Source organism: Chanodichthys erythropterus, chromosome 11 (genome assembly GCF_024489055.1).
Source record: "Chanodichthys erythropterus isolate Z2021 chromosome 11, ASM2448905v1, whole genome shotgun sequence".
Classification (NCBI taxonomy): Eukaryota; Metazoa; Chordata; class Actinopteri; order Cypriniformes; family Xenocyprididae; genus Chanodichthys; species Chanodichthys erythropterus.
In genome coordinates, this window is record NC_090231.1 from 14,899,530 (window position 1) to 14,920,301 (window position 20,772).

Sequence of the window (20,772 nt, forward strand, 5' to 3'; positions counted from 1 at the left end):
AAGGTTCTTATATGTCTTCAAAGAAACAACTTATCATTAACCATTTCTCTCTACAAGGTTCTTAAGTTGGTTATATAATTCTGAAGATTAAAAAAGTTATTGTACCAGCCATAGGTTTGTCAGATTAAGGTATTGGTTTGGGTACTTTAAAAAAAAAAAAAAAAAACAGTACATAGAAGGTTTTCTAAAGAACCAGAGAATAAAAGGTTCTTTGATGCATTTAAAAACGGCTTCGTTCTGATTTGAATATTTATTTTTTTAGGAGTGGTTTTAAAGGTTGCAGTAAAATGAATCGATTTTCTCACATGGCTTTTGTAAGACAACGTCGAAGAAGTTGTTTAAATACGATATTGAACTTTAAAAAGACAAGAGGGAGGTGTACAATAAATGCGTAATAGCAACTGCAGCAATTTTAAAATGAATCAAAAGCACATGCAGTAAATAATGTAGGCAAAACAAGCATAAAGAATTAGATACTCAGTGATGATTCAAAAATGTATAATATACCTGTGTGAGACAAATCGGCGAATACATCGTAGATCGCGCGGTTATCAAAGTCCTGAAGGGTATCAGATGATTGATATTATCGCTTCATTCTTCAGAGCCCGTGCTGCTCCGTGCACGTTTGAGTAAGACCTGATATCCTCATTCAAAAAAACACGCTCTTATCCGGAAACAGAGAACAACTGGAGATCCCACACTTAGCATTTAAACGATCCCGGAGACTATTTAAGAGCACAAAAGATTGTAAACGGAGTGAATCTAGACGCATCTACAGCGCGTGAGATGAACCCGCCGCTGAGTAAAAAGCTACCGGAATCTGAGAGTTGAGTTTCAAATAGGAATCTTGAATAATAGCCTATATAAGAAAACTTGAAGGCGCCTAATTTCTGATCATGTGTTCGCTTTTCAAACTTGATATAATATGGGCCGGTAACACCCTCTAGTCTGCTGGAGCCTAACAAATCAGTCTGAAGATTTTTTTTCGCCTTTAATTACACAGTCATACTCCTCCTCTTCCAGCAAGCGCATATCCCATATCTCCAGCCCACCTCGACTGCACCTCCGTGACATTGACAAAGATTTAAGCATTTTCCAACTTTTTATCCAAATGACATTTTTATGTGATGAGCACTTTGGGCAGGCATGTAAAACTATAGGCTATCATGTAAAGATTTTTGCTGGCTTCTTCAATTAGCCTCAAAATTAAAACAATTTAGGCCATTAATATCTGGTTTACTATGAAGAAACAACAAGTGCATGAATCTTATAGCCTACGATGACCATTCTTTGCATCTAGGCTATATGTTACTTTAGTTATATAAATATGAATTAATTTGCTTTTGACTTTGATTACATTTCATACAGTCCACAGTGTCTTAATTAAAACAAAATATGATGCTTATGATCAAATCATATCAGGGAACATAAAGAAAGTTATTTTGACTAGCCTACTTTTTTTGTTTGCTTTCCAATACAGAGATATGGCATTACTTATAAAACATAAAGGCTTTGGTATTACATCATACGCTTGGATAAGCACAGTTTATTAATGCAAGTGTGGGTCTGCATGCAGAAGAACTCAAAGTAAATTAGTCTGTGCTTTTTAAAAGATCCCTACATGACAACGGTTTCAATTTTGCGAGAAAGGAGACAAATCAACAGCAGTGCACGGTTATATCACGAATCCCAGCGAGAGAAGAGCACAGGGCCAGCCTGTTTGTTGGACAGATAATGATTCCCTTCGCTTTACATCGGCATCTTGTGTCGAAGTCAAAGCCCACCCCCTCCGTCCAACTCATATGTCTACAAGGTTCAACAAAGACTCTATGAAGGACACTGAATCAATTGCTAAAATGTAACTACAATGGACCGCAACGCAACAAAGTCCAATGTTCAAGGTTTATGGACGTAAACATTCGGCTCTTCTGCAAACAAACATCGACGTAATGTTTCTTACATTTAAAGTATCAAAGAACAAAGTTACAGAAAGTGAAAGAGAGTCAATGCAAGCGTCGCTACGTAAAACAGCCCCAGTCAAGCATTTAAATGACAGAACAGTGTGAGTAAATATCAACACGGCTTGTCCAGGTATTCACGCTGCTGCTCCGTGCCAGAAGCGCACTGCTATTCAATAGGGGAGAGTTTTAGCTAACACAGGATGCATGCCAAGAGGCACAAACTCGACTTCTGACACAACGACATGACCCATATAGGACGTCTGCCAATGCATGACATAAACAATCTAACATTGCTATCATTTTGCCTGCCGTTTTAAAGTGTCTTGCTCAGTTCAATCGTGAAACGTAATGCTATTGCTCTGTTGAGATTACATACGCGCAACACAGTAACTCGAGAAAAATATTCACAGAAATGTTAGTAAGACAGTGTTTTCCATCATAACGTACCATTGCACTGTATTGCATGGAATTGAAGGGGGTTCCTGGAGGCCGGATGAAATTGAAGCCGGTACGCTCACATGTCTCAAGTTCAAAAAATTGTGCTTTTTTATTTTTTTTCTCTTTTCGTTTCACGTTGTAGTGCTTACAAAAAAGAACACCGGAAGAGAATTCTTGGCAGACAGGCGGCAAAATCAAGTCAGCGAGCACCTCAGATATTTTTTATCTTCCTTCCTCTGCAAGTCAGTCTTTTGGATAGCTTTTGGTGGTTGAGTTGAACGCGGTCCAGAATAGGCTGAGTTTTTGGAAGTGGGTAGGTCTGCGCCTTCACTTTCTCTGTCTGTCGTCGCTGTTGCTCTCGCAGGCAGCAGCCAAACGTAGCTGCGCATTTGGAATTACATCCTTGTTTCTGATTGGCTGACGCACCGGTGGAGCTCCGCTCGGCGTTCCATGCCCTAGGCCCCTCACTTCCGCTCGGCAGGCAGTGTCACTATTTGCATATTAACATTGACCAAGTCCCATCAAAGCGAGACCGAGCGAAATTTAGACTAGTGGCTTAAGATAGGTCAAATTCCTCTGTCCGTTTTGGCCTCCGAGGGATTAAGAATGGTTGGACAGGCATGAAAGCCAATAAATTACTACTAAATCAATTAGTTGCCTATTTTATTATTATTATTGTTTATTTATTTTCTTTTTTAAATTGATAACGGTTCTCATACTAATTCCCCTTCATGCTGTTGGTTGTTTAGTGTCCGATTTTGACAATCTGAACCACATTGTTTATTGTGAAACTTTGATGACTTTCCACTAATAGGTTACAGACCGTGTTTAAATCGTTGGAAATACTAGGCTATAGGTTGTATTGCTAAACCATTGTTAATATTTTGAATGATATAGCAGAGAAAGTCACCACTGTTAGAGAGCACAATGATGGCATTGATCCAGACCAGAACACCAGAGCGCCGCGCGCGCACACACACACACAAACACACAGAGAGAAAGAGTCCAACATCATATGAATGAAACGCGCATTAATCTGAGCGTGTTTACCGGTCCAGTGCCATTAAATTAGGCACTATCAAACATAGAAAAGCAGTCAGGAGTAATACAACGGTGTTTGAGTATGTATTTACAGTCACAAATAAATAATGAAAAATAGTAATAAGTGTAATCAAATAACAGACAGCACACACAATAAATCTGAATGATAAGCAATTCTGACGAATTATATATATATATATATATATATATATATATATATATATATATATATATATATATATATATATATGCCACAAGTCATGCTATTCAGTGGTAATTCAACAAAATGTATTGTGTCTGTGTAATGGGTCTGTCGTTACAAATTTACATTTAAGTCAATCGCGCTTAGCAGAAATACAGGCTACATAAAACTCTGCATGTATGACAAATAAAATTATTTAATCGTTCGTAATTTTGCTGTTAACATTTTTATCTGTTATTTCTATAATTTAAACCGAAGAAAAGTCATTAGGGCTATCATAAATTCTATCTTTCCGATACACAAACTGTCTTTATAACAGTTTTCGTTTTGTAACGGGACTGTCATCTTGTGAACGTCGTAAAGTTCGTTTTGCTTGTGACTGCACTCGTGGCTAACTAAATGAATCTGTCAAGATAAACGACTTACATGCCTAGAATGAATAGTTTATTCTGGTTTACGCTGTCACCCTTGTGAAACAAACAAACAAGCCCTGTGTTTGAAACAACAGACACCGGGCTCGTTGGATCATTATTTCGAGTAGGTGGAGTGTGATACGAAATGAAGCGAAAGGGCTCCAAATTCTTAGACGTAAACTTTGGCAAGTTCAGTGGCGAGCGGAGGACAGGAAATCATTATTAACATATAGAAAGATCGATGTCCTTCTGAAGATTTTAGAGATCTGTTTACTCGTGCGCCTGTCAAGTGCCACATGAGTTTGGATAGCCTGTGCCGTGTGTGCGCAGCGAGCCTCGAGACTGCCTCCGTAAGTTCACTGCATTTCATGTTCAGAGGTTTCTGTTCTCTCGACTCTAGACGTTCAAAGCCAAACTTTTCTCGTCATTAATTTGACTTAGGCTATAGCTGGTGCCTTAGCGAGTCCCTGATATTTATGCGTTTCAAATGTTTAGAAATTATCAAAAAGATTCCGTTCCCTTTTATTAAAACCTGTTTTCATGTTTTCACGGGTTAGGGAAGTTAGTATTTAGCTGTTCAGTAAGTATTTAGTCCTAAGAGTGAATAGTACTTGATTATTAATTATGCTACATCGATATTTATTGCTTTAAAAATATAGTTGCTTGCAACGCGCAAATTGATTTAATGCAAAACAGTGACCTACTGCTTAATAAATTGCATCACCCTTTTTTAAGTCCACAATAAATCAGTTAACTGAGCATCAACAATTCCATGATTGATCTGTTCTATATGCCCTCTTTTTATGTCATTGCAAGAGATGTTACAAAGGTATTCTTTTATTTTAAGGTAACTGATAATAGCCCATTTAATTTGCATTTTAACATTTCACTCTGAGACCTATAAGAGCTTGTTTCCCATAAATTAGCAGGTTTTCTAAATGTATTATATTATCAGTGTATGTCACATTTTGTCTTATTGAGACAGAATTTAAATTTTATATGACAATCAATAATTAACAAAAAAATTAGATATTATTTTATAAAGATATTTTAAGTCAAGGCATAGCTAGGTAATCTTTCTCTTTTTGTAAGGATCAACACGATGCATCCCTACAACGCACCAATTATTGTTATTATTTTTTCATAAAACTACTCTATCCAAGCAAAATGTGCAGTCATGATGGGTTTGGATGTGTGTTATGTGTTAAAGAATAACATGGGTGTTTCACTGAGCAATTAAAAATTGCACTAATTTGTATTTATAAAACTATATATGTTTTCCATTATTTTATTAATTTTTTATAGCTAATACATCTCAAGGCAGATTTGCAGAAGTAGGCTATAGGCCTACATAAATATGAAACTGATAAATAATAATTTTCACATTGCTCAGGCTCTCTCCAAGTAACGTAACTTTCCCATTTTAACAAGATTATTGTGTTGAATATGTGTGAAAAACACTAAGCTTATTTTTTGTGAGCAAGTGATGACCATTCAAATTCAGGCTATAATTTCATATTTTTCATAATTTTTTCATAATTATCATATTTTAGTAATTCGGCTTCATATGGAAGCTCTGTGCAGTGCTAAATTCAACACTAACATTTAAAAATGAGCCTACACGCCATTATCAGTTTTTGCTCGGTTCAAAACTACAAAACAGGTAAAGTGTTTGTCGAATATTATGCTATTAGTATTTACCAGAGTTATCTTGAAGTGGTATTTGCTCTTAAGTGGCCCAGAGAGCCTATAAATATTATGTCGGAAAGCTTTTCATATTGCGCCACAAGGCCAAAGTTTATTTGTATCAGCGGGCCTAGACTGCAAGCGGGGTAATGTGAAACAAATCATAGTGTATTAGATTAACACTTTCGCAAGGCGCATTTTTCATAATTTACAACAGAACGTAGGCTATGTAGAGCGCATCCTCCTCTAACGTAAGAGTGCAGGAGCTGTGAAACTCACACAGGAGCACGCGCCAGTGACCTCGCTCTGCTCTGCTTTAGTCCCATTCATTCACTCGTTCCGAGAAGCACATTGTCTCCTTATATTGTCGTAAAACCTGTAACTCTAACCTTGGAAATCTAATAACAGCTATTTTGTCCATTTATTCGCTTTAATTTTGCGGTTTAATACTTTAACAACAGGATCACAGAGTGCACACATCATAGCCACCTGAAGCCAGACGAAACAGTAAGCAAGGTCCAACTAATTTAAAAACACTGACAAGATTTTGACATACTTAATGACGTCTCAAAGCGACATATTTGTTCAGAGATATTGTTACGATGCTACAGTCGAAATATACTAACATTAATACTGTTTAATAACCTACTATTATCTTTATAAGGTTAAATTGTAATCGTAAACGCATGGTGCTCTGTGTCTGACTGCCGTTTCCCATCTGCTGTCATAGCTCGCCGTGATCGTATAGTGGTTAGTACTCTGCGTTGTGGCCGCAGCAACCCCGGTTCGAATCCGGGTCACGGCAAAAATAAATACAGCGGTGACTTTTACACTTGTTCTTGATTTAACATGACAGAAAAAGCGACAACGTGTCACAATCAACTGGCTACTAGTAACATATTGTGTTGTGGTTGTCGGTTCTACACTGGCATCTTACATTAACCTGGATAGGCCAACCTTCACTGAAAGAAATGAACTTTTAAACAGCATGAAAAATGATGGTTTTTGCTTTTGGTTTTATAAAAACTTAAACATTTGTTTTTGAATAAAATATTTGCTCTTTGTCGATCAAATAACCTTGTTCGTCGAAGGCAGAACCACTTATTAGATAACCTATTGTATAGAAGTTATGTTGGGGAGTGTATGTACAGCGCAGTTTACGTTCAGCCCACAAGGATGCGGTAGTGAACTGTGTCTGACAGCTTTTGGCGTCCCAGCCCCGTGCCGTGATCGTATAGTGGTTAGTACTCTGCGTTGTGGCCGCAGCAACCCCGGTTCGAATCCGGGTCACGGCAAACATTCCCACACAAGGCTGCTCTTTTGAGTGATACAATTATGTGCTCATAAAAACGCTAAAAAAATCTCTATATATCACCTACAAGTCTGATAGGTAACACTAGGCTATATAGCCTATAATGTTTGGTTAAAAACAACCCAAGTTGGGTTGAAAATGGACAAACCCATTTGGGTTGTTTTAACCCAGTGGTTGGGTTAAATGTTTGCCCAACCTGCTGGGTAGTTTTATTTAACCCAACTACTGATTAAAAATGACTATATGGCTGGCTTAAAATGAATCCAAAATAAGTGAGAAATTAAAAATCAGACACATAATTACTAGAGGCAACTATAATAATCAAAAGGTACATTTATTAATAAGCAATTTAATAAATGTTTATTGTTTATTATTCATTATCTTATTAATAAATGCTAATTTATTAAACATTAATAAATGTTAATTTCCAGCATATTTTTGGGTTCATTTTAAGCAAGCAATACAGTAATTTTTATACAACAGTTGAGTTAAATAAAACTACCCAGCACGTTGGTCAAACATTTAACCCAACCACTGGGTTAAAACAACCCAATTGCTGGGTTTTTCCATTTTCAACCCAACTTGGGTTGTTTTTAACCCAGCATTTTTTAGAGTATACTAGCCTACCATGTACTGTCTTCAACTTTGTAACACCTCTATTTATTTAAAATAATTTGTATCAATTCATATTCTTGTATCTCAAAATATTATTTTGTATCCCTCTACAGTAATCACAAAATGGATCATAAAAGCATAACCAACATCTGCCTGACCTGTGTGTTTTTAGGTTAGCTGTAAGTGCAGTTATACACACCAGATGATTCAAGCACCAGAGGGCAGCAAACGACTATGTATATGAAACCACTGCCTACAAATGGATCAAAGAAAACTTGGCAGAGATACAGGCTGATTAATTACCTTACTGTGTTCGTTTGAGATTACTGCACCTGTAGTAATTCTAGACACTGCTGTTTCTGACTGTTACTGAGATGGAAGAGACAACTAAAAGGCCAGATAATGTTATTCAATAGAAATGCTGTGAAAATGAATCAATAATTAACCTACCCAAACCAATCAAAGTTTTGTCAGATAATTAAAAATTATATTAAAAAAACAGTTGCTTTGTTTCTTTTACGCATTCACCTATACTTATTTAAAGTTAGAAACATGCACATGTCCTTTGTTACAATGTCATTTTGCTTAGTTTGCTTGTTTCCAGTCTCTTTGCCTCGTGATCCAGCCTTGACAAAAAAAATCTCACACTTACGTATCAAACAAAAACACACACTCAAAGACATGCAGAGGGAGCTCTTATGCACCTGTTGACAACCATGAAAGACTGGCCTTCCTCGCTACCACGAACCAGCAACCAAGAACAAGAGCAACAACGAGACGCACGCTCAAATAAACAAGGAGAAAGCTTATAGTAAACATGGAATCCTGCCAAAACCACTGCGTCCCTTTCACACTCACACACACCCGTGCATGCATTGCAAATCCTTCAGCTTCGAGAAAGAAGCAGCAGGCCTCCACAGAAGAGTCAGGCAAAACTGCTGTGTACTTGCTTTCTCTCTCTATGTGCATCTGTCTCACTCCTCACTTCAATAGGTCTTGATTGACAGGACAAGCATGCACCTATGTCGCATGAAATGTGCATCCCTGCAGGCCTTTGTCTGGTCTCTGAACACATGTTCCTGTAACAATGTGCATCTTCATTAGCCACGACTATAGAAGTCTCGCGGTCTGATATTTGATCTTCTCTAAACAGGGTTTCCTCCACAAACCTCAAAAATAATGGCTAAAGTAGTTTTCTTGTGATCACACCACACTAAGAGAATGTTAAATGATACCAATAATTTTGACGTGCAGTATTGTGTACTATAAATACTCCAAGAAATTAGAACATCAAATATGGAAGTTGGATTCTCTGTAGTGGTGATGAACCATAACAATTATGATGTTTAAACGTACTACACTGGACTATTGTTGTATCACTTTGGCATCAATAAGACAGTCCATTTACATGAAAATGTTTAACTCTTCTGTTTGAAGATCAGATGACTGTTTGTGTATATTTCAATGACATCTTATCGGTTGGCACTGGATAGTTGAGCGCTGAAGCATATAAATGAAGCAGCTTCAGTGAGATTAATAAACATAAAATCCAACAGTGATTCTAACTAACACTTTTTAGTTACTTAATGTCTTAACTGTACAAATCTAGTAATCTGTACTATTCACATACTATATCTTTTTTACTCAGAAAACACAAAGTTATGATTAACTGATTAGTTGGAGTACCATTTTGTCAAGCAAAAAGCAATTCTTAATAGACTTTTCACTAATTTCCTCCACTTCCAGCTATTTTTCTCTGTTTGCATTCACTGATTTCCCAAAGTCATCTTAAATGTTTAAATGAAATGAAATATTTGAATGAGCATCACATAAGCTTACTTCATAAACTGATGTTGATGTTCCTAAATGTTTTAGTTCAAACTCACCACTATGATGTTCAGTGTTCATTGTGGTTGGGCAATTGGAACTTCATTTTTTATTATAGTAATTCTCTTCCTTGATGCAGCGTATATGCTTTTTTAATTCGATTTTACAGTGTACTTAAAGACACAGTTCTTTGTGAGAAGTAAAAAAAGACCATATTTTAAGAATAGTCATGTCTAGAATTTTAATTCTTCTTGTAGATTATGTTGGCATGACTCTTCTCATATAACAGTTTAGGGAAAATGCTACAGGTATAAACGATAAATAATTTCATCAAAATATATCCATCGGTCTCGCATTTCTTCTGCAGAAAGGCATTTAGGTTGTAAGCAAGCCTGAATTAAGTGAATTAGTGACGTTTTCTGAAATCATTTTGTTGATCCTTCATCTTAATGAGCTATTACTCTAAAAACTCTTAAAAGCCTATACTACACACTTATTGATGACCTGAATTCATGATCTTAATTTATGCTCTGAGATCAGTTAATACAAGTTGTCAGGTTACACCTATATAGACTGCTTATAGATTAAATGAACTAATTTAATAATCAATACTGAACTGACTTCAGCTGAATAACAGCTGAAATGCATCATTTTCCTGTTATCACTGTAAAGCACTATATAAATAACGGTGACTTGACTTGATCTATACACCATTCATCCATGCAGCAGTTCTGGCCCATACCTTGACGCTTCCCTTTTTCTTCTCTCAAGCCTTCCTTCTTTCTTAACGTCCCCTCATTGACCCCCCAACCCTGTTTAGAACAAAGAGGCCTTTTGTTTTACTAATTGCCCTAAGCAGATATTCGTCAGGCATGGCTACACACCGCTGTAGCAGTTAAAGAACCCCTGGTCGATCATTCTCTTCAAAACGCTCCTCATCTGATCTCTAAAAGATAAGTTAACTGATAGTCTGCATACCCATATAAGCCTTTTCACAGCTTAAAAAAAGTCCCCACATGTACATGTGCTACATGTGAGAGTACCATATTCACTTGCCCAGTGTTCCCAGAGGACCAAAAGTATGAACTCTTTATCTTAACAGTCTTAAAAGTACCATCAGGTTGCATCTGAATAAACATACTTCCTTAGTATATAGTAGAAGAAAAACAGTATGTAAAAAGAGAAGGATGTCCAAATTCACAATATTCATGAAAAGGTAAGTGAAAAATACCCGGATGAGCCTACTACTTCTGTGATTCTGAAGTGCACATCTACTGGACACTTTACTATCCCATGTGTTAGGGTTAGGGTTATTAAAAATAACTTATTTACTAAAAGATAACTTATAAACCATTTAAAGACAGACCTACTGTGAGCCACAAGGTTGTTAATCAATTATATATGTTTTAGCTAAAGCCGTCAGTATGCATTTTTTCAAGTTTTTAAAAATAATCGTATTTAACAGCGGAAGTATCTATTATCCAGGATGCTCTAAAGAAATCTGAAACAACTGAAACAAGAAAATTGTGCTAAAATAATTTTTTAGCACCTACCCAGTCCCATATGAAGCACTGTGAATTATGTAATCAATGCATATTTTGCAATAAACACATATATGTGGTTTTTATATACACAAACAAAATCTTTATATTTTTCTGACATTTGTAATATGCTTATGTCTTTCGCAATGCATCATTGTAGTTCTTTTTCCTCATAAAAGCTGCTTACACAGTCTTGTAACACGCTTGTAACAAATACGTTTTTGCTTCAAATTAAAGTTTGCTATGTTGTGATTCACCTCATAGTTGGTTAGTTTTGGTCATGGCTTACAACTCTTTAACAAAATCTTTTTAAAAATCTCTGGGAAAAACGAATGAGAAAAATACTTGTGAAATTTAGGCCGCTGAAAAAGTGGGTGGGGACTGTTGCACCCTAATACACACATACTAATGTCAGGTTTATGTTCTGTTGTTTTCTTAAATGGATTTTAGCTTTGTTCTGTTCTCTGTGTTCCTGGTTTCTGTGTTTATTTCCTGTCTTCCTTAGCTGACTAGGGCTCTGCCCGAAATTGCTACCTATACCCTTAAATATGGCACTATTTGATATGACATCCATTTGTAGGCCCTGTCCCAAATGGCACCCTAAACATTCACGGTCTTCCTACGAGTCCGCACTTTCGTGCCGTAAAACCGCTTTGACTGTCGGGAAGATGTCTTGCTGCAGAGCTCACACCAGTGCGGGGTCGGAAAGTGCGCATTGAGAGCACATATCACCCCTCTGAGACCTAAAATTGACAAATGGGACACCATCTCATAGACTCAATAGACACGTGTACGCAGCAGCCATTGTAAGTCCACAAGACCGAGAGTGCTATGAAGTGTGCCATTTGGGACAGGGCCATAGTAGTGTCCAAAAACAAAGTGGACGTTATTAAGTGCACTTATTCAATCCCACAATGCACCACAATAACCAGTATACAATTGATGTACGTTCAATGGCTAGAGAATACCTGTAATGCACCGTGAGAGTTGCACTCAATATGAATTCCCGTGTCTGAATGAGCAGCCGCTGCTAAATCATCCATCCATCCTTTTTACAAACCACTGGTCCAATGTGGCTACAGCGTATATCATACAGGTATACTTCCTTTTTAATGGATTAAATTGTTTATAAAGGTTTATACATAGTTTCCATGACAGAGTTCAAGATAAAGCTTTTCATCTTACAACTGGAGCTGCCAGTTTGCTAAGTTTCAAATAATTATTAAATAGCAAGCACAAAGCGGCAGTCCCTCCGGCACACTCAGTGACTAAATTCGCTCACTCATTTTTATTCACTCCCTCAAGCGAAATATTTAAGTGAACTAATGTAGGGAATAGTGAATGAGGATATAGAGGATGATTTTGGACACAGCCCTGGTGTCCTAGTTCATGAAGCAGTGTTTTCACTATGCTCTGTGGCTGAGTGGCTCTCCATTCACTGTTGGCGAAAAAGAAGAGGAAGACGCCACCACTCAGACGCAACCTCCGCAGCCAACGACCACCATCATCATCATCATCATCATCATCAAGTCTTGTTACAGTGACCTCATCCTGGAGGCCTAGGTGGAGTCACAGTGACGAGAGGCCAAGGTGGAGCCAAGGTGCTGGAGGACTGAGGCCTCCACTGGTTCCCTTCAGTCCTTTGGCTCCTCCTCAGTTGGCTCCAAGCAGCTTCTTGGATCTGCTTCGGGTTTTCCCGTCTCCTGTGTCTTCATTGGTCCCCACCCAGCTCCACGTCTCCTGCATCTCTGATGGTCCCACACTGCCTCCCTCTCCCACCTCCTCTACTCAAGACAGCCAGTTACCAACCAACAAATCGGATCCACCTCAGGTCTTTTAGTCTCCAGCTCCGCTTTGACAAGGGGATCCCCTGGTTCTACGTCAGCCTGTCGAATAGTCGACTCCACCTGCTCCACCAGGCTCCCTCGTCCTTCCGGCTCTGCCTTGGTCAGTCTTTGCTCTTGGTCAGTTGTTGCTCACCGGCTGCACTTCAGTCCTCCGGCACCCTGGCTCCTCCTCAGCCACTTGTCACTGCTGCTCAGCATAGGCCTCCAGGACCTAAGGTGTTGCCCGGTCTCTGTGTTTCCTCAGCTCAGCCTGGGTCTCTGACTCTCCTGGCTCCACCACTGGTGGTCAGACATCTGACTCCACCTGTCATCGGTTAAGCTGCGGAACTTCATCCTGGCTGTGCTACTGGTCACTCCCTGGCTCCTCTTTCCATAATCTTTTCCCTTGGGTCCTCCCTCTATTGTTTCCTCCATGGTACTTCCCTCTGCCAATTCGCCCACCCTCCCACCACCACTAAGGTGTAGTTTTTGTTTATGGTGCCAGGAAGCGTCTACCAGGAGAGGGGGAGTAATGTCAGGGTTGTGTTCTGTGGTTTCCTTATTTAGATTTTAGCTTTGTTCTGTTTTGTGTTCCTGGTTCCTGTGTTCTTTATGTTTTCCTTAGTTGACCTAGTTTCCTAGTGCGTCCCTGTTTGTTACCACAGTAACCTATTGTGTTCACCTGTCCCTCATTGATTCACTCATTTAGTCCTGAGTATTTATACCCCCAGTTGAGCTCAGTTACTTGTTGGCTGTTGTCTATGTTTGGTGCTCTACATTTGTGTTCTTTTTGAATTTATATTATTGTAGAAGTTTAGTTTTGTAAATAAAGAGTGCTTCCCTGGATCCAAGCCTCTGCTCTCTCTGTGCCTGCATACTATAACAACTTGTGGCGACCAGGGCGGGCGAGAGCCGTGAGGGAACGGCGCGAGGCCGGTGGCGCGGGTGTTAATGAGCTTCACCTGGGAGGCGCACCGGCCTTGAGTCCCTCACGGAGGAGCTCCGGGAGCATAAAAGGAGGAGCGACTACAGTGAAGGTCGAGAGAGGACCAGGCCTGGACTTTACGTTGTGTTTTATTATGTTTGTGTGGCCGGCAGACGTCCGCGAGGGTCTGCCGGCATTACTTTCGTTTTGTTCTTTGTTTATTTTGGTATTAAAGTTTTGTTGAATGTTCGCCGGTTCCCGCCTCCTTCTTCCCATTTACAAACTACGTTACACAACTATATAAAACATACTTTTTAAACAGCCACAAAATAATTACTTATTCAGAAGTACCCATTCAGGAAACCAATCGCATATAAAATAAAACAACTACAACTATTAGATATTTTACATATTTATTTATTTTTTTGATAGTCCACTTTAGACATTCTGCTAACTATAAGTAACTTTTCAACTGCATGTCAACAACCAGTCATTAGTAGCTGTCTGCATAATATCTGCTAACATTTTATTTTGATGGTCTTACAACAGACATTCTACTGATAAATAATAAATAACTTTGCAAGTACATGTCAATTTATTCTACTTACTCTAACCTAATATTCTACTAATACTCTAATGAGAGTTAGTTGACATGTAGTTGCAAAGTGATTAGAGTTAACTGACATGTACTGTAGTTGTTAGAAGTTACGGTAACACTTTATTTTAGGGTCTTTTAACTAGTTGCTTATTAGTATGCATATTACTAGAATATTGGCTGTTTATTAGTACTTATTAAGTATATATTAATACCTTATTTTACATGACCATATTCTACATTCTTAATCCTACCCATTAACTAAACTTAACAGCTAACGTACAAACTATTAATAAGTAGTAAATTAGGAGTTTATTAAGGGAAAAGGCATAGGTAATAGTTTATATGTGTTCCCTATACTAAAGTGTTACTGAAGTTACTTGTATGTGTAAAATGGACTTTTTTAATAAAGTGTAACCTTTTTTCATCTCTGTATTAATTTGACTGCAGAGTATAATTAAGCTTGGGGAAGGCACCATATTATTATTAATCATTTTTTCTCATTAAATATGTTTTACAAATGAAGAAACCAATTATACTGTTAAATATTTATAATAATAATTTATATTACTACTACTACAACTACTACTACTACTACTACTACTACTACTACTACTACTAGTAGTAGTAGTAGTAGTATTTTATTTTATTTTATTTTATTTTTATAAGTACTATTTGTTTCTTTATGTGTCAAACATTTAATGAGAATAAAATTCTGAGAGCACCTTTAGTGGTTGTTTAATGTGGTACTAGTAGTGGTACTAGAGGCTGATGGTGAGATGAAGGTGGCAGAAGCTGTAAACATGCTGCTCTGATAATATACAGTGCCGGCAGACAGCAGTTAGAGAAGCTGAGCTTGATCCCTATGATAATGATCACACAAACCTGAGGTGTGCTCAACAGCTGAAATAACTAACACTGTGATTATGGAGAAAGTTTTGCTTCCAGACAAACAATACCATTTCTTTGTTAGATCAGTCCGAGGATTTGAGTCTAAATCAAAAGTACTAAGGTGACCCATCTAAAAGAGCAACATCACTACTGTCATAATGTAAGTTGATACTAATCTCATGTTGTGATCAGTTTACATGCTAGTCACTGAAGAATTAAACCCAAAGCATTTCAAGACTCTTATTTTAATAAAGTTCTTTCCCGAAAACTTGTTAATGTTCATACATGTTTAATTAGTATGTATTTAGACATTCACAGAATACAGTCACCACAACTGGCATAATACAGACATTCATTAGTTAAACAAATACAAATTCTAATAAACTTTGTCTGCCCGTTATAAGCCAGTCAACATGTTCTCATCATCTGACCAACAGTCCTGACCATCAGAGTCCAGTGGTCATCCAATCAATATCATAAACACAGTTGTCATAGAATTTGCTCATTTATTTCTTCCCCTACCGCTAATCCTTTTAATTACTGCCTTACTCAATGCTAATGTTATTCACGATTAGTTGGTATTATGCTAATCTTCGACCCACATTCGGCAGGAGAGCAGGAGTATCGTCTGAAGGCCAGATTGCTGGGAGGCTGCATGCAGACTGACATCAGTCTCCCAGCTGCACAAAGCAAGCCAGACAGGGGACTCTTGCAAAAAGGAAAAAAAAGGGACCCTCAATAAACAAAAAAGGGGGGGCCGTAGTGTGTACCTTAATGAACGACTGTTGGCCACAGGGATTAGCGATAAATGCTGCTTTCCTCTCTGCCTAGCCCACCCCAGCATCTGCTGACAGTGCTGACATTTTGCGTCGGTTTCTTAGTCTTGAGTGGTCAGCATTTCGATCTGAACCATGTCTGGACCTTGTCCTTGTTTAGATGCTTATGTCTATCTGCAGGTGAGTCCATGCCAGATCCAATGTGTTTTATATTAAGCATTATGAAAACTACTTTGAAATGTGTTATGTTCCAAATTCTTGATTAAACTCAAATATGCCATTGGACACTGGTTGAGAAGAATGAAATCTCCCATCTGTCAAAATTAAACTAAAGCCAAGGAGAATGTTTATTTGGATTTGAATATTGTACATAAATAGAGAGAATATTCAATGGTAAACACATGACATCTTTTCATTTCTTATTAATGTACACATATCTACTGTATAACGTTCATGTATACTATAACATTTGTACTGAAAATGATTAAACATAAAGGTAGTCCCTTACTTGTATGTGCTTCCACATCAATTACTGCCTTTTTATTTAATCATTTTCAGCAAAAATGATAAAAATCAGCATATTATAAAAAATTAACATTTAAAAAACTGCATAATAAAATACTACATTAAGGAATGTGCAGTTATCCTTCAACATATAGCCTCTTTAAATTATGTATACTAATTTAATTTATATTTGTATTTGAGTTCCAGAGTTCACTTTTAATGGCTCAGACAGGATCCACAGTTTTTGTTTTTTAAACACCAAATTATTGACTTCATAACTGAAAATACTAAAGTGTCATATTGGTTCCAAATGAGCAAAGTTACCACTAAATTTTTGACTTTTTCTGGAGCAAAAAAAGGTGATACATGTCTTAATATTTTTGTAGTTCTGAAACATTTTAAACAGTGGCTTAGAGGCATCCCTTTACACCGTAATTATTGTCATTGTCCTATGAAATAACACAATAATAAATACATAACTCACAAGACAGCTAGCAGAAGGAAAAATGTATGACTCTTGATGCAAAATTAACATTCATAGTGGAATGAGAACTAGCAAGGAGCTTCATTGAAAGCGACGCTCAAACAAGAGGCTTTTGTCTGCCAGGACGGAAAATAGACAAACAGAGAGAAAAATGTCAACAAGTGCAGAGCAAGACCACATCTTGTGCGACAGTGTTCGTAAGCTGCATGACCAAAACCAGGGAAGAAAGTCACGATCAGAAATATTAACGGAGCAGCGGCTGCAAGAAACATCATCTAGAATATCTGATTTCTTATAAAACTTCAAAACTTAGTTTTTCATCTGAAGGAGTCCCTGATCATCTCCGACAAACTTTCAAAATCCCCCAAACAATGAGAATTGGGAAAGATACCTTCAACTTGATTAAAAGTATGTTATAACCCGGCATAGATCAAGTATGTAAACAGAAGAGGGTCTCTGAAAAAAACCTTGACCTCCTGACAGTCAAGCGCAGGGTCCTGACCTCACGTGACACCAGTGACATCCCTATACAACATGCGCTTTATTGATTATCAACACGTTAGAAGACTAGGCATATATAAAGCAGGATTACAAACAGCAATATGCTAAAATTAATAAAATGAAGTACAGCAATAAAAAAGGAAGTTAATACAAAAAAAACATGATATTACACTTTTACACAAAAAGCTTCTGTAAAATACTTCTGTAAATATATCAGTAAATTTTTTCAAATGATAAAACAATTCAAATTCAAACAACTGCTCGGCAAAACCTTTTCTCTAAGACATGCTATGAATCACACTGAAGGAGGAGTTACGTCACTTAAAAATTGGTGGGAAAAAAGTGAAGGAGGAAAAAAAAAGCTCCAAAAAAGCACCAAACTTACCATCCACCAGGTCCTGGCTGTCATGTCATAACATAGCTGCCATTTGATGGAGCTGTCTGCCGTTTTCCCAGCCATTCTCCCGTCAGTAGCTTTCATCAGGAGCAGCTCAGGAGTAGATAACACACTAATCAAGCCTTCATCAGACGCCACTCTCTCAGCCCCATGTAGGCCAATCCTTATCACACTGCATTATGGGAGGAAAAAAGTGTACGCGCACACACACACACACACATGCACGCACATAGCCCTGTGCTCTAGCGATGACTCCAGCCTCCAGTGCTGCCTGTAATGACAGGATCAGGATCTGAATCCCTCACACACACACACACACACAGAGCCCCCCACCTCGGCCAGGGCTTTAATTTTTTAAGCTGTGCAGAACAGGAGCATGGATCTCTCTCTTTTTTCTTTTTTTTTTTTGGCATCTTGAGCAGTACAACAAGTGGGCAACCAATGAGGTGCCTGTATGCGTGGACGCTTTTTAAAGTTTATTTGCATTTTCATCAGTTCTATATTGTTGATTTGTGGTTTTTGGAATCCCCCCCGACCCACCCTAAAGCCATAAATACACACACACATTTTGCCCCCCCCTCCCCCGAGCACTCCTCATTCTGTGTCGATGAGGGGAGGCCCAAATGGGAATTATATTCCCCAAACAAAGACTGGGGAGTTTCATAGACATGAGAGCCGGGCACGGTTCAGATATCACAGACTTATACAGCAAATGAGGGAGGGAGGGAGGGAGAGAGAGGGAGAGAGAGAAGCTGGGAAGAAAGAAAGAAAGAGAGGCGCAAACACCAACAGGTATTCCAAGTCCATTCACTTACTAGCCTGCCATACTTACTTCACCGTGCTTTGAACGCCACTTTCTAAACAGCAAAGGAAAAACACATTTGATTTAGAAGCAGCAAGAGAATTTAAACATCTTCTTTATTTACATGTAAAGGAAAGAAACTGTAAGTTCTCTTTAGCCGTGGTGTCATGTTCTCAAGTATCACTTAAGCATTAGCATTAGCATGTAAAGAAAGTCAAAAACAATTTGAGCTTAAAGTTAACAGACTTCAGTTTTGTTGTGAAACACCACAAATGTTTTTCATTGAGAGGAGATAAAATAAACACTGAAAAGCAAATTCTAATTTCTAATAGAAAACATTACAAAGGCACTAATCTTATTTGTTATATGTTAAATATTTGACAGTTGATATGAGTTTTAAGAATTTGTAGTCTGATGCAACATGGAGGGATGAATCTTGAGATGGAGAAGACAATGGGTTTATTGTTTCAAAATACATACAGAAGTAAAAACAGTGAACGAATATTGGAATAGTGAACAGTTTTCTGCTGAATGTGTTATGCAATGTTAGTAAGCCCACTATTAAACCAACTGAACTGTAAAGATAAGGTTAAATAAAAAAAAAATGCAAATATTTGGGAAAAAAGAAAAAAAGAGAACAGACAGTTTTGGCAAAAAAAAAACAAAAACAAAAAAAAAACCCTAAATTAAATTAAGAAAAACCCTTACCTTTTCTGTATTACATCGTTGTCTTCATATTACTGTATATAAGACAAACAATCAAATGTTTGGTTATTTGTCTTATATACAAAAGTGTGAAGCTTATTTTTTTCCCAGGCTGACAGGCTTTTTCAGACTTTTGGATTTTTGGAACTCCAGGTGCTTAACTGGATTATTCCATGACGTTCAGCATCTTCTTCTCATTTTAAATTTTATTAGCTGGAATATATCACTTTCAGGTCTGACAAAATTGTTTCCATTAAATCTTTACAGATTCTAAGAAAGGTGCTTGAAGGAATTCTGTTACAGTATGCAAAGTGTATTTGTATATAATTGTAAAATTTCTATATTTATTATATTTTAATCAAAAATGTATTTAATTTTTACCCTAAAAGTTGATTAAAACAAATAATTTTAAAATTATATTTTATATACTACTATATTTTAAATACTTTGCATAGCAACCTTATTAGAAAATACCACAATTATTTAGATGTGTTAAATCCACTCTGGATGTCTAACAAACATTTCAGTTCATGAATGAAACATGAAGTCTTGAAATGAACATGATGAAACACACTGTAAACCCAAACAGTACTACTAACTTATAAAGGTTGAGTACACTGCAGTTAAAGTCTGTTAAATCATTGATGCAACTTAAAACAATTACATTTTAGTTTTATTTTTGTGTTGCTCAACATTTTTTGAGTAAACCCTTATACTTAAATTATGTTTTTTAAGTTCACTGAGAGACAAAAAATGACGTCATCCACATTACTTCGTTTCTCTAACCGACGTTATCAGAAGAATCCATTCAACAATAAACTGAGTTGCAGCAGATTTCAAGTTCCCAGCATGCTTTGCATCACACTGTGAAAGGAGAATAAATGTTGAAATTGAGTGTTATTTTGTGTGTTTTTGCACAAGATTAAAGGGGAAGATGTGCATTTGTTTAATGTTCTGTTATTTTGGTATTTAAAGGTGTTTCTGTGATGTTGAAGTTTTTAGGGAAGAGTAGTGCCTGTGGTTAGGTTGAGAATGGGCTGTGAAACTTCAAGGCTGCATACTGCATGCTGATCAACAGTTCATGCAAGTAAATAGTAATAGTGTCTTTGATGGTTACATTAGTGCATGCTGTTAGCATGTAGTGCTGTTGTTAACTAACACGTAACCATAAAGATTAGGTGCTAGTTTATCCAATATTTAAATTAAAATGTCATTAGTGAGTTTGTGTAGTGCAAAATAAATATTTTTAAGTTCTACTATGATAATCTTTGAGTTGTTTACTTAAATGTTTTGAGTATTCTGAACGTTTTGGGTTTTACAACCACATCAT

The 20,772-nt window shown here is 37.3% G+C and overlaps 1 protein-coding gene and 2 non-coding genes across 14 annotated transcripts in view; 2 read left to right on the forward strand and 1 right to left on the reverse strand.

Annotated features, from left to right (window-relative positions):
- LOC137031142 (nuclear factor 1 B-type-like) overlaps positions 1-18,174 on the reverse strand; it is a 102,184-nt gene extending 84,010 nt beyond the window's left edge. For 3 of the 12 annotated variants that reach the window (XM_067401826.1, XM_067401825.1, XM_067401824.1), the window contains exon 1: positions 2,409-2,735. In XM_067401826.1, the coding sequence (XP_067257927.1) occupies positions 2,409-2,426 (18 nt within the window). In that variant the 5' untranslated portion in view covers positions 2,427-2,735. Of the gene's footprint in view, positions 1-507; positions 937-2,408; positions 2,736-17,923 lie in introns of those variants that run through there. The other 9 variants (XM_067401822.1, XM_067401821.1, XM_067401820.1 and 6 more) reach the window with 6 other exon arrangements.
- On the forward strand, positions 6,475-6,546 carry trnah-gug (transfer RNA histidin (anticodon GUG)). Its single transcript has one exon. It is a non-coding gene; the product is annotated as a tRNA-His (tRNA).
- On the forward strand, positions 6,965-7,036 carry trnah-gug (transfer RNA histidin (anticodon GUG)). Its single transcript has one exon. It is a non-coding gene; the product is annotated as a tRNA-His (tRNA).
- Positions 18,175-20,772: the final 2,598 nt, after the last annotated feature.